This window comes from Phyllobates terribilis, unplaced genomic scaffold (genome assembly GCF_046119375.1).
Source record: "Phyllobates terribilis strain yellow unplaced genomic scaffold, ASM4611937v1 Scaffold_4__5_contigs__length_816908805, whole genome shotgun sequence".
Classification (NCBI taxonomy): Eukaryota; Metazoa; Chordata; class Amphibia; order Anura; family Dendrobatidae; genus Phyllobates; species Phyllobates terribilis.
The window spans coordinates 545,714,554-545,729,728 of record NW_027362764.1 but is presented as its reverse complement, the minus strand read 5'-3'; the positions used below and the strand labels follow the sequence as shown (position 1 = coordinate 545,729,728).

At 38.4% G+C, this 15,175-nt stretch overlaps 1 protein-coding gene across 1 annotated transcript in view; it reads left to right on the top strand.

The window, feature by feature from the left end:
* Positions 1-15,175, top strand: part of DOK6 (docking protein 6) — a 746,130-nt gene that overhangs the window by 252,927 nt on the left and 478,028 nt on the right. The window contains 1 exon segment of the mRNA XM_073676947.1: positions 10,677-10,791. Coding sequence (XP_073533048.1) covers positions 10,677-10,791 — 115 coding nt within the window.

The following is a 15,175-nucleotide window of genomic DNA, read 5'->3' as shown; positions in this document are numbered from 1 at the left end:
CACACTGCTAGAAGGCCAAATATTTTTTCAGAGCTAGATGCAGAAAACAATTATATTCAGTTTGCAACCTGATGGAGGTCTGTATAGATAGATTAATAGAACAAGTCCCACACACAGCTAGAAGCCCAATATTTTTTCAGAGGTAGATGCAGAAAAAAATATATTCAGTTTGCAACCTGATGGAGGTCAGTATAGATGGACTAATACAACAAGTCCCACACACAGCTAGAAGCCCAATATTTTTTCAGAGCTAGATGCAGAAAAAAATTATATTCAATTTGCAACCTGATGGAGGTCAGTATAGATGGAGTAATAGAACAAGTCCCACACACAGCTAGAAGGCCAAATATTTTTTCAGAGCTAGATGCAGATAAAAATTATTTTTAATTTGCAACCTGATGGAGGTCAGTATAGATGGACTAATAGAGAAAGTCCCACACTTCTAGAAGGCCAAATATTTTTTCAGAGCTAGATGCAGAAAAAAATTATATTCAGTTTGCAACCTGATGGAGGTCAGTATAGATGGACTAATAGAGAAAGTCCCACACACTGCTAGAAGGCCAAATATTTTTTCAGAGCTAGATGCAGAAAAAAATTATATTCAGTTTGCAACCTGATGGAGGTCAGTATAGATGGACTAATAGAGAAAGTCCCACACACTGCTAGAAGGCCAAATATTTTTTCAGAGCTAGATGCAGAAAAAAATTATATTCAGTTTGCAACCTGATGGAGGTCTGTATAGATGGATTAATAGAACAAGTCCCACACACAGCTAGAAGCCCAATATTTTTTCAGAGCTAGATGCAGAAAAAAATTATATTCAACTTGCAACCTGATGGAGGTCAGTATAGATGGAGTAATAGAACAAGTCCCACACACAGCTAGAAGCCCAAATATTTTTTCAGAGCTAGATGCAGATAAAAATTATTTTTAATTTGCAACCTGATGGAGGTCAGTATAGATGGACTAATAGAGAAAGTCCCACACACTGCTAGAAGGCCAAATATTTTTTCAGAGCTAGATGCAGAAAAAAATTATATTCAGTTTGCAACCTGATGGAGGTCAGTATAGATGGACTAATAGAGAAAGTCCCACACACTGCTAGAAGGCCAAATATTTTTTCAGAGCTAGATGCAGAAAAAAATTATATTCAGTTTGCAACCTGATGGAGGTCAGTATAGATGGACTAATAGAGAAAGTCCCACACACTGCTAGAAGGCCAAATATTTTTTCAGAGCTAGATGTAGAAAAAAATTATATTCAGTTTGCAACCTGATGGAGGTCTGTATAGATGGATTAATAGAACAAGTCCCACACACAGCTAGAAGCCCAATATTTTTTCAGAGGTAGATGCAGAAAAAAATATATTCAGTTTGCAACCTGATGGAGGTCAGTATAGATGGACTAATACAACAAGTCCCACACACAGCTAGAAGCCCAATATTTTTTCAGAGCTAGATGTAGAAAAAAATTATATTCAATTTGCAACCTGATGGAGGTCAGTATAGATGGAGTAATAGAACAAGTCCCACACACAGCTAGAAGCCCAAATATTTTTTCAGAGGTAGATGCAGATAAAAATTATTTTTAATTTGCAACCTGATGGAGGTCAGTATAGATGGACTAATAGAGAAAGTCCCACACACTGCTAGAAGGCCAAATATTTTTTCAGAGCTAGATGCAGAAAAAAATTATATTCAGTTTGCAACCTGATGGAGGTCTGTATAGATGGATTAATAGAACAAGTCCCACACACAGCTAGAAGCCCAATATTTTTTCAGAGGTAGATGCAGAAAAAAATATATTCAGTTTGCAACCTGATGGAGGTCAGTATAGATGAACTAATACAACAAGTCCCACACACAGCTAGAAGGCCAAATATTTTTTCAGAGCTAGATGCAGAAAAAAATTATATTCAATTTGCAACCTGATGGAGGTCAGTATAGATGGACTAATAGAATGATGCTATGCCCAAAAGATTTTACTTCACTAGGTGCAGTAAAAAAATTGGTATTCTATACACAGGTGGTATATCTTGCAACACAGATAGGCTACTCCACTGACTAACACGCAGCTGCAGCAGTGAGAAAATGGTGGCGACGGGGAAAATGGCTTGGTCTTATAGGGCAAGGACATGTGACATACACTGCCAATGACACATGCCCTTGCTTGTGTGAAAAAAAGCACTTCGCTCCGTGTGTGCGCTGCTGATAGGCTGACAGATTGCACCTCCCCACTGTAAATGCGCGAAAGAGAAAAAAAAATGGAGATCTTCATTATTCCTGCAGAGATCCATCCCCTGCCCCTCCCCCCACCCCGCTGTACACTCAAACTGCGTATTAACATTAATTTTCATCATTACTGAGAAAAAATCCAGTTATGATTTTCGTGCACGAACAGTTATCGAACATAACCTCGAACAGCCGAATTTTTCTCAAATCGTTCTTGTTCGCCGAACGGCTCGAACACCGCCCAAAACAGCTCGAATTTGAGATTGGCGAACAGTTCGAGTAGAACAACGCTCATCTCTAATAGGCAATGAGCAATAAATACTAAAAAAAAAATACTATTCTATAATTGTTTTTAGCATTTTGTTTTTACAGAATTCATTATCTAAAAAAAAAACTAGCATTATGATTCTCCAAGAAAGTACAATTATAGTGTTTCCAAGTTTTTTTGTTTGTTTTTATTTAAGTAGTGAAAAAAATTGATATTCATTCAAATAAATTTAGTTTGTATAGCCCTTTTTCAGATACCCATAACATTTTCAGTTGATGGAGCTATTTGAGGAGCTTGAACTTGCATGGTGAGCTCATGTTTTTATTGACACAATTTAGGGGGAGATACAAGATTTTGAACACTTGTTGCATTTTTGCAGTGTTGTGGCTCCTGGAAACCTGCAAAAACATACACATTATTTTTACCAGATCTTTTCAAAACATCATATGTTTATCTATTGTGGTAGATCGGCTCATTTGGTTACACATAGAGGTAGACACAGGAACATTGTCTATGGTTTATTAAGAGCACTATATAATCCACGGCAATGTTAGGAAAACAAACACGGCCTCCGTAATCTAACAGGAAAAACAAAACATAACGTATGGAACGCTCCTTGATGCTGTGGGTAACTGCCCGCTTCAGGAACAAACAACCCAAGGTTTAGCTTTCCTTCACATGACAAAACAGCTCCAGAGCTTTCACCTTCAGACCTACCCCACACCAAATGCTCTAAAATGCTAGGAATTTATCCTCTGACCTCCTCCCTCTGTACTGGTGTAAATCACCCTAGCTCTAATCATGGCTGATTAACCCCTCATCACTTCATGTGCTGGAACATCTTTCCTATGTGTATATTGCTGGAGCTAACAATCTCAGTGCTACATGTCTCCCCTCCAGTACTTTGCCAGTGACATTGTCACACTATATTAGAATGCCTTAAAATGTAGCCTTCTCTGTGTATGGGCACCCTTAAACTTAAAAACATAACTGCTACTGTTTCAGTCACTTCATGGCTATTAATATGACTAGGGATGGCCAAATCTGAATGGTAAAGTTTGGGGTTCGTACTGGACACCGAGTGTCTGGTACTGAACCCCAAACACAGACTTTTAAAGGAAGTCCATATTACTGTTCAGGTTCGCCAGCCAAATAAAGCTTGTTGAAAGGCTGCAGCGCAACCAATCAAAAAGACTTAAGGCTGTGGGCATCACAGCCATGCAAAATTTTGGAATGCCTGTGATTGGCTGGTGCATCACATGACCCAGCCTGTATAACTGTGTTAAAGAAATAAATAAATAATGGAAAAAAATGAACTTGTGGTTCCTCCTATTTTTTATAACCAGCCAAGGGAAAGCTGACAGCTTGAGCTGGTCTTATTATGCTGGAAAGGGGTCAATATCCATGGACCTTCCCAGCCTATTAATATCAGCAGTCTGCGTAGCCTTTACTGGTTATTAAAAATGGGGGAACCCCCAAAAAATGACATGTAGTCTCCCCTATTTTTGATAACCAGCAAAGGCAAAGCAGACTTCTGCGGGCTGACATTATTAGGCTGTGAAGGTCCATGGATATTGGCCCCTTTCCAGTTTAATAAGAATAGCCCTCAGTCACCCCAGAAATGGCTCATCCATTAGATGCGCCAATTCTGGCACTTAGTCTTGGCTCTTCCCAATTCCCTGGTGCGTTGGCAATCGGGGTGATGGCGTTTGGGTTGATGACAGCAGCAGGTGCTGACATCAAACCCAGGAGTTATTATTGGAGAGTTGTCTGTCAGACACATCCATTAATAACCCAGTAGTAAAAAAAAATAAACACACAAACAAAAGTCCTTTATTTGAAAAAAAACGCCCTAAAAATTTCCCTCTTTCACCCATTTATCAAAAAAAAACCGCTGGTCTGCCGTATTTTTTGAGGAAGAAGAACAGGTAAATTTTATAGAACCTAGCAACGCCCATGGTACTCATGTATCCATGCTGGTTGTCTTGTAAAAGTGTATCCTTGTATGACTTAATAATCAGGAGAAAAGAGGATTATGATGCATTTTTTAATTGCAATTAAATTATTGTAAATTTTGATTTCCTCCAATGTCAGTCAATTTATTTCTAGTATAGCCCTCTGTGAAACCCTTAGAAAGCTAAAATCTTCTCTATCCTTACAATCTAAATAACAAAAACTAAAAAATCATTAGACTTTGTATAACAATTTGCTCCAAGCTGTAAAAAAATATGTTTAGAAATGCTACAGTATTGAGGTAAATGATCTCTCATCATGCACAACCTCAATACTGTTCAAACCCTACTCAATAACCTCAAAAATACCTTCATAATAGGCCTAAACAAATTGAAAAAGTCGTATTCTTCTTTAATCAGTATTTGAATTCAGGAACCTAGTTTTATAAAATGTAGGTACAAAATCCCAGATCTTTTGAGCAAGATTTATCCCATCAAATCCATGTTATGCCAGAGTTTTGAAAAAGAAATGGAAAATGTATCAAAAGTAAGAGTAAATAGTTTTTGGGAAAGTAATGGGGAAATAATTGGCAGCATTTTCTCTACCCTTATAAATGTATTCTCTAAGCTGAAAAGCTTTCAATTACTTCACAAAATTAATTCTGACTTACTGGAAGAAAGAAATTGTCCCTTCACTAAAAGAATGGTTTAGGAAAGCTTGTATAATAATTAACTATGAAACAACCTGCTGAACCAAAGTTAGGATTTACAGCATACTTGGCTAGAGTTTCAAAATGCACAGGTGGTCAAAATTGTTGGTACCCCTTGTTTAATGAAAGAAAAACCCACAATGGTCACAAAAGTAACTTGAATCTGACAAAAGTAATAATAAATTAAAAATCTATGAAAGTGAACAAATGAAATTCAGACATTGCTTTTCAACCCTGCTTCCACAGAATTTGAAAAAAAAATTAAACTCATGAAATATGCATGGACAGAAATGATGGTACCCCTGAAAATAATGTGACAAAAGGGACATGTTAAATCAAGTTGTGTCCACTAATTAGCATCACAGGTGTCTACAATCTTGTAAATAGTGAGAGGGCCTGTATATTGGGCTACAGATACTCACTGTGCTGTTTGGTGACATCGTGTGTACCACACTCAACATGGACCAGAGGAAGAAAAGGAAAGAGTTGTCTCAGGAGATTAGAAAGAAAATTATAGACAAGCATGTTAAAGGTAAAGGTTATAAGACCATCTCCAAGCAGATTGATGTTCCTGTGACTACAGTTGCACACATTATTCAGAAATTTAAGATCCATGGGTCTGTAGCCAACCTCCCTGGATGTGTCCGCAGAAGGAAGATTGATGAGAAATCAAAGAGATGGATAATACAAATGGTAACAAAAGAGCCCAGGAAAACTTCTAAAGAGATTAAAGGTGAACTTCAAGCTCAAGGAACATCAGTGTCAGATCACATCATCCGTCATTGTTTGATCCAAAGTGGACTTCATGGGAGACAACCAAGGAGAACACCATTGTTGAAAAAAAATCATAAAAAAGCCAGACTGGAATTTGCCAAACTACATGTTGACAAGCCATAAAGCTTCTGGAAGAATGTCCTATGGACAGATAAGACAAAAATGAAAGTTTTTGGCAAGGCACATCAGCTCTATGTTCACAGACAGAAAAATGAAGCATATCAAGAAAAGAACAGTCCCTACTGTGAAACATGGTGGAGGCTCTGTTATGTTCTGGGGCTGCTTCGCTGCATCGGGCACAGGGTGTCTTGAATCTGTGCAGGGTACAATTAAATCTCAAGACTATCAAGGGAATCTAGAGAGAAATGTGCTGCCCTGTGTCAGAAAGCTTGGTCTCAGTTGCAGGTCATGGGTCTTGCAACAGGATAATGACCCAAAATACACAGCTAAAAACACCCCAGAATGGCTAAAAGGAAAACATTGGACTATTTTGAAGTGGCCTTCTTTGAGCCCTGACCTAAATCCTATTGAGCATCATTGGAAAGAGCTGAAAAGACATCCTTCAAACACGAGACAACTGGAGCAGTTTGTTCATGAGGAGTGGGCCAAAATACCTGTCGAGAGGTGTAGAAGTCTCATTGACAGTTAAAGGAATCGTATGATTGCAGTGATTGCCTCAAAAGGTTGTTCAACAAAATATTAAGTTAAGAGTAGCATCCATTCTTTCCAGGCCTATTTCATGAGTTTCATTTTTTTTTTAAATTCTGTGGAAGCAGGGTTGAAAAGCAATGTCTGACTTTCATTTATTAATTTTCAAAGATTTTTAATTTATTATTACTTTTGTCACATTCCAGTTATTTCTGTGACCATTGTGGGTTTTTCTTTCATTAAACGAGGGGTACCAACAATTTTGACCACGTTTGTAATAATCAGGAGAAAAGAGGATTATGATGAATTTTTGAATTGCAATTAAATTACTGTAAATTTTGATTTCCTCCAATGTCAGTCTGATATACAGTACAGACCAAAAGTTTGGACACACCCTCTCATTTAAAGATTTTTCTGTATTTTCATGACTATGAAAATTGTACATTTACACTGAAGGCGTCAAAACTATGAATTAACACATGTGGAATTATATACTTAACAAAAAAAGTGTGAAACAACTGAAAATATGTCTTATATTCTAGGTTCTTCAAAGTAGCCACCTTTAGCTTTGATGACTGCTTTGCACACTCTTGGCATTCTCTTGATGAGCTTCAAGAGGTAGTCACCGGAAATGGTTTTCACTTCACAGGTGTGCCCTGTCAGGTTTAATAAGTGGGATTTCTTGCCTTATAAATGGGGTGGGACCATCAGTTGTGTTGTGCAGAAGTCTGGTGGATACACAGCTGATAGTCCTACTGAATAGACTGTTAGAATTTGTATTATGGCAAGAAAAAAGCAGCTAAGTAAAGAAAAACGAGTGGCCATCATTACTTTAAGAAATGAAGGTCAGTCAGTGCGAAAAAATGGGAAAACTTTGAAAGTGTCCCCAAGTGCAGTTGCAAAAACCATCAAGCGCTACAAAGAAATTGTCTCACATGAGGACCGCCCCAGGAAAGGAAGACCAAGAGTCACCTCTGCTTCTGAGGATAAGTTTATCCGAGTCACCAGCTTCAGAAATCGCAGGTTAACAGCAGCTCAGATTAGAGACCAGGTCAATTCCACACAAAGTTCTAGCAGCAGACACATCTCTTCAACAACTGTTAAGAGGAGACTTTGTGCAGCAGGCTTTGATAGTAAAATGGCTGCTAGGAAACCACTGCTAAGGGCAGACAACAAGCAAAAGAGACTTGTTTGGGCTAAAGAACACAAGGAATGGACATTAGACCAGTGGAAATCTGTGCTTTGGTCTGATGAGTCCAAATTTGAGATCTTTGGTTCCAACCACCGTGTCTTTGTGCGACTCAGAAAAGGTGAACGGATGGACTTTACATGCCTGGTTCCCACCGTGAAGCATGGGGGAGGAGGTGTCATGGTGTGGGGGGTGCTTTGCTTGTGACAGTGTTGGGGATTTATTCAAAATTGAAGGCATACTGAACCAGCATGGCTACCATAGCATCTTGCAGCAGCATGGTATTCCATCCGGTTTGCGTTTAGTTGGACCATCATTTATTTTTCAACAGGACAATGACTCCAAACACACCTCCAGGCTGTGTAAGGGCTATTTGACCAAGAAGGAGAGTGATGGGGTGCTACGCCAGATAACCTGGCCTCCACAGTCATCAGACCTGAACCCAATCGAGATGGTTTGGGGTGAGCTGGACCGCAGAGTGAAGGCAAAAGGGCCAACAAGTGCTACGCATCTCTGGGAACTCCTTCAAGATTGTTGGAAGACCATTTCCGGTGACTACCTCTTGATTTTTAAAGATAATGCCAAGAGCATGCAAAGCAGTCATCAAAGCAAAAGGTAGCTACTTTGAAGAACCTAGAATATAAGACATATTTTCAGTTGTTTCACACTTTTCTTGTTAAGTATATAATTCAACATGTGTTAATTCATAGTTTTGATGCCTTCAGTGTGAATGTACAATTTTCATAGTCATGGAAATACATAAAAATCTTTAAATGAGAAGGTGTGTCCAAACTTTTGGTCTGTACTGTATATTAGCAATATAGACCTCCATCTTAGGAAATGGGCTTGGCCCTATGTGCTTTCAAATGGCAGAGCAGAAATTTATTTCCAGTCTAGCCCTCTGTGAAACCCTTAGAAAGCCCAAATCTTCTCTATCCTTACAATCTAAATAACAAAGACTAAAAAATCATTAGACTTTGTATAACAATTTGATCCAAGCTGTAAAAAAATATGTTTAGAAATGCTACAGTATTGAGGTATATGATCTCTCATCATGCACAACCTCAATACTGTTCAAACCCTACTCAATATCCTCAAAAATACCTTCATAGTAGGCCTAAACAAATTGAAAAAGTCGTATTCTTCCTTAATCAGTATTAGAATTCAGGAACCTAGTTTCATAAAATGTAGGTACAAAATCCCAGATCTTTTGAACAAGATTTATCCCATCAAATCCACATTATGCCAGAGTTTTGAAAAACAAATGGAAAATGTATCAAAAGTAAGAGTAAATAGTTTTTTGGGAAAGTAATGGGGAAATAATTGGCAGCATTTTCTCTACCCTTATAAATATATTCTCTAAGCTGAAAAGCCTTCAATTACTTCACAAAACTAATTCTGACTTACTGGAAGAAAGAAATTGTCCCTTCACTAAAAGAATGGGTTAGGAAAGCTTGTATAATAATTAACTATGAAGCAACCTGCTGAACCAGAGTTAGGATTTACAGCATACTTGGCTAGAGTTTCAAAATGCTGATAAATAAATTGAGTTTTCTAGGAAAACAGCCAATGGGTGTTACTTTAAAAAAAAAAAAAATAATAATACAAGGTATATGCTCTTGATTACTGAGATGGGTTATTGATCCAAAGAATTTTTCTGTCATATTTTGAGCCGGGAAGGAGTTTACTTGTAATTTTAGACAATTGGCAGCTTCCGCACATGGGTTCTCTATGTTTACCTCGATCGATATTGATGGATAATAGGCTGAACTTGATGGACTGGTATCTTTTATCAACATCACTAATTATATTACTTGGTTATTTTGTTACTCTTCATTCCAACTATTTTTCACAGTACAGTAATATGTATGTCTTGTACCAAGTATAGTAATAATTACAGAACATCGCTAGTGTTTAGTATTTAGTATTTTAGTGTTTTATCACTACAATAATACATGGTAAGCTTTGACAAAACTACACACATAGTAAGTGTGAAATTATGAAAGGATTTTTAATCATTAAATATTACTTTATTATGAAATTTAAGATGAATAATCATTATACTTACAAAACTAAAATGACTTAAGCTGATGCCTGTCTGTTCAATTGGTTTCAATATTTATGAGCCATTCTTCAAACTGAAAAACTGTTTAAAAAAAACCTTCTTATCATTCTTATATTTGAGATATATTACAGAGTATCAGAATAGTCATTAAATTTTGATTAGAATAATATATGCGAAATACATATTAAACATTAACATGAGTAGCAATAAGATAAAAAGATAAAAAGTCAGACAAACCCATCTTTTTTTCATTGTCAGGAACTATACGCTTTAGGCCAAATTCACATGTCAGATTTTTCCTCCTATGCAAAAACATCAGTGTGCTAGATTTGATTTTTCTTCTTTTACTATATTTGTGGCATTCATTCATCTGACATGAATAAAAGCTGTTTGAAGTTTCCCAAGTTTCTCCTAGCAGTCAATGAAAATCCAAAAGGACATGGATACATTTTTGGATCCATTCACTTGAGTGGGAGAATTTTTCCTGAAAATCAGAACAAAGAAGGACATACCTCTGTTTTATTTTTAATGAGGATTGTTAATCAGGAATATTATGGGATGCGAATAGCCCGATAGGATAGTTGAAAACACTCTCATCACAAATACGACAGAAACAGACGTGTGAATGACTCCTTATTGTTTCTGTTAATGATCTTTCCATTGAAAGTAAAGGTTTAATTAGCAATGAAATGGTAAGAAATGGCTATTAAATCAGCATGCAATAAGATAACAACCAAATGTAATACATTATATTATTATAATATTGTATTTATCAAAAGACATTAGCACAGAAGTGTTTATACTTTCTGAGAAACAAACATAAGTCTTTCTTGTTCAAGGTAACAGAACTGCACAACATCAAAACTATAACACGATTGCCTCGAGAGACCAAGAAACATGCGGTAGCAATTATCTTTCATGATGAGACTTCAAAGACATTTGCCTGTGAGTCAGGTAAGCAATTACTACTATATTTGCTGTACAAGGAACCACAGTCTGTTTCAAAACAATAGTCTAAAACATGATGAATTATTTTATTTACACTGTGGAACCATGCAAAATTTTGACATTTTTTATAAAACCATGTATCATCCAATTTAAGAGCATCAATCTATGAATTACAATCTATGTTATATTCATAAGACTATATATCACTGAGATATCATAGCAAAAGATAGATATTGTAACTCACCGGAATTTTACAATTTAGTGGTAAAACATTTAGACAAAAACATTTTAGAGAAACTTTAAAATAATTTAGTACTTTATTGCCATGAATAAAAAGGAAATTGTATATCTGGTTCATTTGCGCTGGCGTGCACAACTATCAAAAAATGAAACTATAAAGGAATCTATGCTGGATATATTAGAATTTGTATACATTTTTTTTTTGAATAATGGTTTTGTGTAGAGTTCAGCAAAAAGATTTGTAGAATCATTGTCCAGCATCCATTTTTGTACTCCATGACAGCCAGCGAAAGGCACTACGAGTTTCCTTGGCTGGCACTCCAATGCTGGCATTTTAAGTGTCTCTTGTGATTACCCGGTGACATTTTGATATTGTATGACATAAGCAAGGGAGGTAACCAGCTCACCTGTCCAAACAAGTGCACGGAAACCAAAATCCAAAACAAAGATAATCCAAAAGGGAACAGATCCAGCACTTTAAAAAAAGCATTACCTTTAACAGTCTTTAATAAAATCACATTATAGGATGTCATGATTCAAAAGAGAGGAAAGTCCCATTGAAGAACAAGTTAAATCTGGTTAGCTTGTTTCAAAGAAAAGTACTTCTTACTCCTAAAAATTTTTAAACCAAAAAATAAAATGCCAAACAGCAAAAGGGGTATAATGTTAGACAACCACTTAGTAAAATAGATCAAAGCAAATATTGTGGTTAGAGGGTTAAAACGTAACCTTTAATTACATATACGGATAAAAACATAGATATACAGATAAGATTATACTAAAAGGTCACACAGACCAAAAGTCACAAAAATTCCTGCCAATAATGGCAACAATTTGCCACAAATAATCTATTCTCACTCCAAACAGGAAAAAAAAGGCGAAGTACCTCAGTGCTGCCCACCTGCCCACCTGAGAAAGAAAAAGTGGCAGAGAATTACAGAACCATCCCTGCCAAGGTCATCATGCATGAAACCTAACAGACAATCAATGGTTAACAATGAGGGTCCACTTTTTACAATAATAATGGAATGACCTCACCCGCAACTGAAAGTTCCCTGAGGTTCATGAAACTGTTATTAGATGAAGAAAAAATTACATTGGCCACTCTGAATGAATCATTAAAAACACAACTAGATACAAAAAAAATGTTTTCTCTTGAACCAGAGTTTGCAACTAAAGAAACCTTGCTTCAGAATACATTGGAAAGGTTCCAATACCATCTGAAGGAACGTAAGCATAAATTCTTTGTAAGGGATCTACAGGAATTTAAAGATAATAAGGCCTATATGCTCCAAACTAATAGGGGCCCTAGGCACCTAGATACTGACCTCTCATCTACTGATACTGACCAGGCCTAAACCACAAGGCAGACAAAGGGGGAGAGGGGGTAGGAGGCGAAATAACAACAGGAGATCGCCTCAGAGAACTCATTTTTTAGAGGGCTATCCCCTGCGCAGCCATCTCAATCTGAACCCTCCAGTAATACAATAAATCCCCAGATTATCAATCTGTCCTCGAGGAGCCTTACAGCAGCAGAGATGGCAGTGTTGGATAGGGGCCTGTCCTTTGTACCAACCACCGACTATGATTCCTTTGACACAATTAAAGACATTAATTTGTTTATCCAAAAATTGAAGTGGCATAAGCATTTTATAAGGAACGATAAACAAACCTGTGCTGAGTTAGGAGTGCGGGATGAACTACTAACCGACATTAGGACCCTGTTCCATTTGAATGACCCCGACCCAAAACAGGATGGAAGAGGCCCATTCACTGATCTTAAATCTAAAAGCACCAAAATGCCCCCTCCACAAAATAATCTTAGCCCGATTGATGTCTTTTTGAGCCCTGAGGGACCTGGGGAGACAACCAGGATGGGCCAAATATAATTTCTCTCACCAGGAAATGCAAGCCCTCATGGCCCTCGAAAGAGATCATTCTATCACCATTAAGCCTTCTGATAAAGGCGGCAATGTGGTGATCATGAACACTAGTGACTACTATCTTATGTGTACCAAATTTCTTAATGTTAAGGATTGCTACCACACATTGGACACCAATCCCACTAAGGTATTTTCCCTGGAATTGAATCAACTGGCTGGGGATGCTCCGCGTGATGGTATTCTGAGCAAGCAGGAGTGGGAATTCATTTGTCCTAACCATCCAGTGATGGCAACCTTCTATAGTCTACCAAAAGTACACAAGGGACTAAGACCACTCAAGGGTCATCTGATCGTGTCGGGCATAAACAATCTGACTCAAAATCTGGGGGTCTATTTGGATAAGGTGCTCAGAACGTTTGTGACTGGCCTGAATTCGTTTATTGGTGATACGAATGATCTCCTTAGAAGATTGGAAAATATGGTGGAGGACCCGGACGTCTTACTAGCCAGCATTGATGTTTAATCACTGTATTCATCAATACCGCATGAGAGGGGCTTAGAGGCAGTTCATTTCTTCCTAAGTGGGAGGGGTAGACAGTATAATAGACACAACATATTTATTCTGGAAGCCCTTCGATTCTGTTTGACAAAAAATGTCTTTTTGTTTGGTGGGAAGTACTTCCACCAGCTCAGGGGTATGTCGATGGGGAGTCCCTGTGCCCCATCATATGCCAATCTGTACCTGGGCTGGTGGGAGGAAACCATTGTTTTTGGGGATGTACCAGTGGAGGGGAGCGACAGAGTGATATTGTGGATTCGTTATATTGAGGATGTCCTGGTACTGTGGAAGGGAGGTAAAAGTCAGTTCGAAGACTTCATCAAGAGACTGAACCATATTAACTTGAACCTCCATTTCACCTCTTAATTGGACACGGAGAAATTACCGTTCCTGGATATTTTAATCCAGAAGATGGTTGATGGATGTATTGAGACTGAGACCTACAGAAAAACGACTGCATCTAATTCCCTTCTGAGGTGGGAAAGTAACCATCCGGTCCCCTTTATGAAGGGAATTCCCAAGGGACAATTTATGAGCGTTCGCAGAAATTATTCGGAGGTTGCCACTTTTAAAAATCAGGCGAATGACCTTTGTCGGAGGTTCCAAGAGAGGGGATACCCCAGGAGTGTTGTTTCTGAGACATACGGGGAGACATTGGCAAGGGACCGCACTGCTCTGTTGAATCCGTCCCCCAGACTAAATGAGGATAGTAGCACGTGTAGGTTCATCACTACATTCTCTAATAGGTCACACATGGTTCGCAAGATACTGCAGAAACATTGGCCAATTCTCCAGATGGATTAGGATATAAGCACAATGGTTGGCTTGAGACCCCTTATTACCTTTAGAAGGGGTAGATCCCTCAGGGACCGGCTGGTTCACAGCCACTACGTCGGATATCAGGCTGACAGTTGGCTACACAGTCCCACTAGGGGCAGTTTTAAATGCAGTGGCTACGTATGTTGTAAAGTAATGATGCAAAGTATGAACTTCACAAGCAATGTTACTGGCGAGACCTTTGCCATCAGACATTTCATAAAATGTAGATCTAAAGGGATTGTCTACAAGGCTACATGTGTATGCGGAATTGAGTATGTGGGGAAAACTAAGAGAGAGCTTAGAAGAAGGGTGAGCGAACACCAACGTGACATTGCCCTTAAAAGGGACAGCCCCCTGGCAAGGCACATGAACGCTGCACACCCGGATTGTGTGGATGTGGTGCGATTCATGGGGATTGACAAAGTTACTGTCCCACTTAGGGGGGGCCATTGGTACAGGCTGATCCTTCAAAGAGAGACAAAATGGATATACAAACGACAATGTCTCCATCTGGCCTGAATGAACAACTGTCCTTTAGGTCTTTCCTTTAAGTGTAGGGACTAGTAGGGTCAGGAGAGTAGGGAAAGCCATCGCGGAGTGGGGGCGCTAACTGCGCAGGTCCTAGGGTGCCAACCTCCACTGTTAGGTAGGGGCCAGTTTGCTAGCATTTACTAGGGACTGACAGGCTTTTCTTTATACTCGCTGTTTTTTCCCCTTCTTATTTAATACATTTTGCGGTCCCTTGCCACCTTCTCTCTTTTCTAGTCCCCTTATGCAAGAACCCCCCTGCCCCTCTCTCTCCGCTCCCTGCCTTCTCTCTTCCTCCCACCTTGTGGGATTGCTTCTATCTGGGTGGTACATGTTTTTGAGTTCACTAAAGCCTCGTACC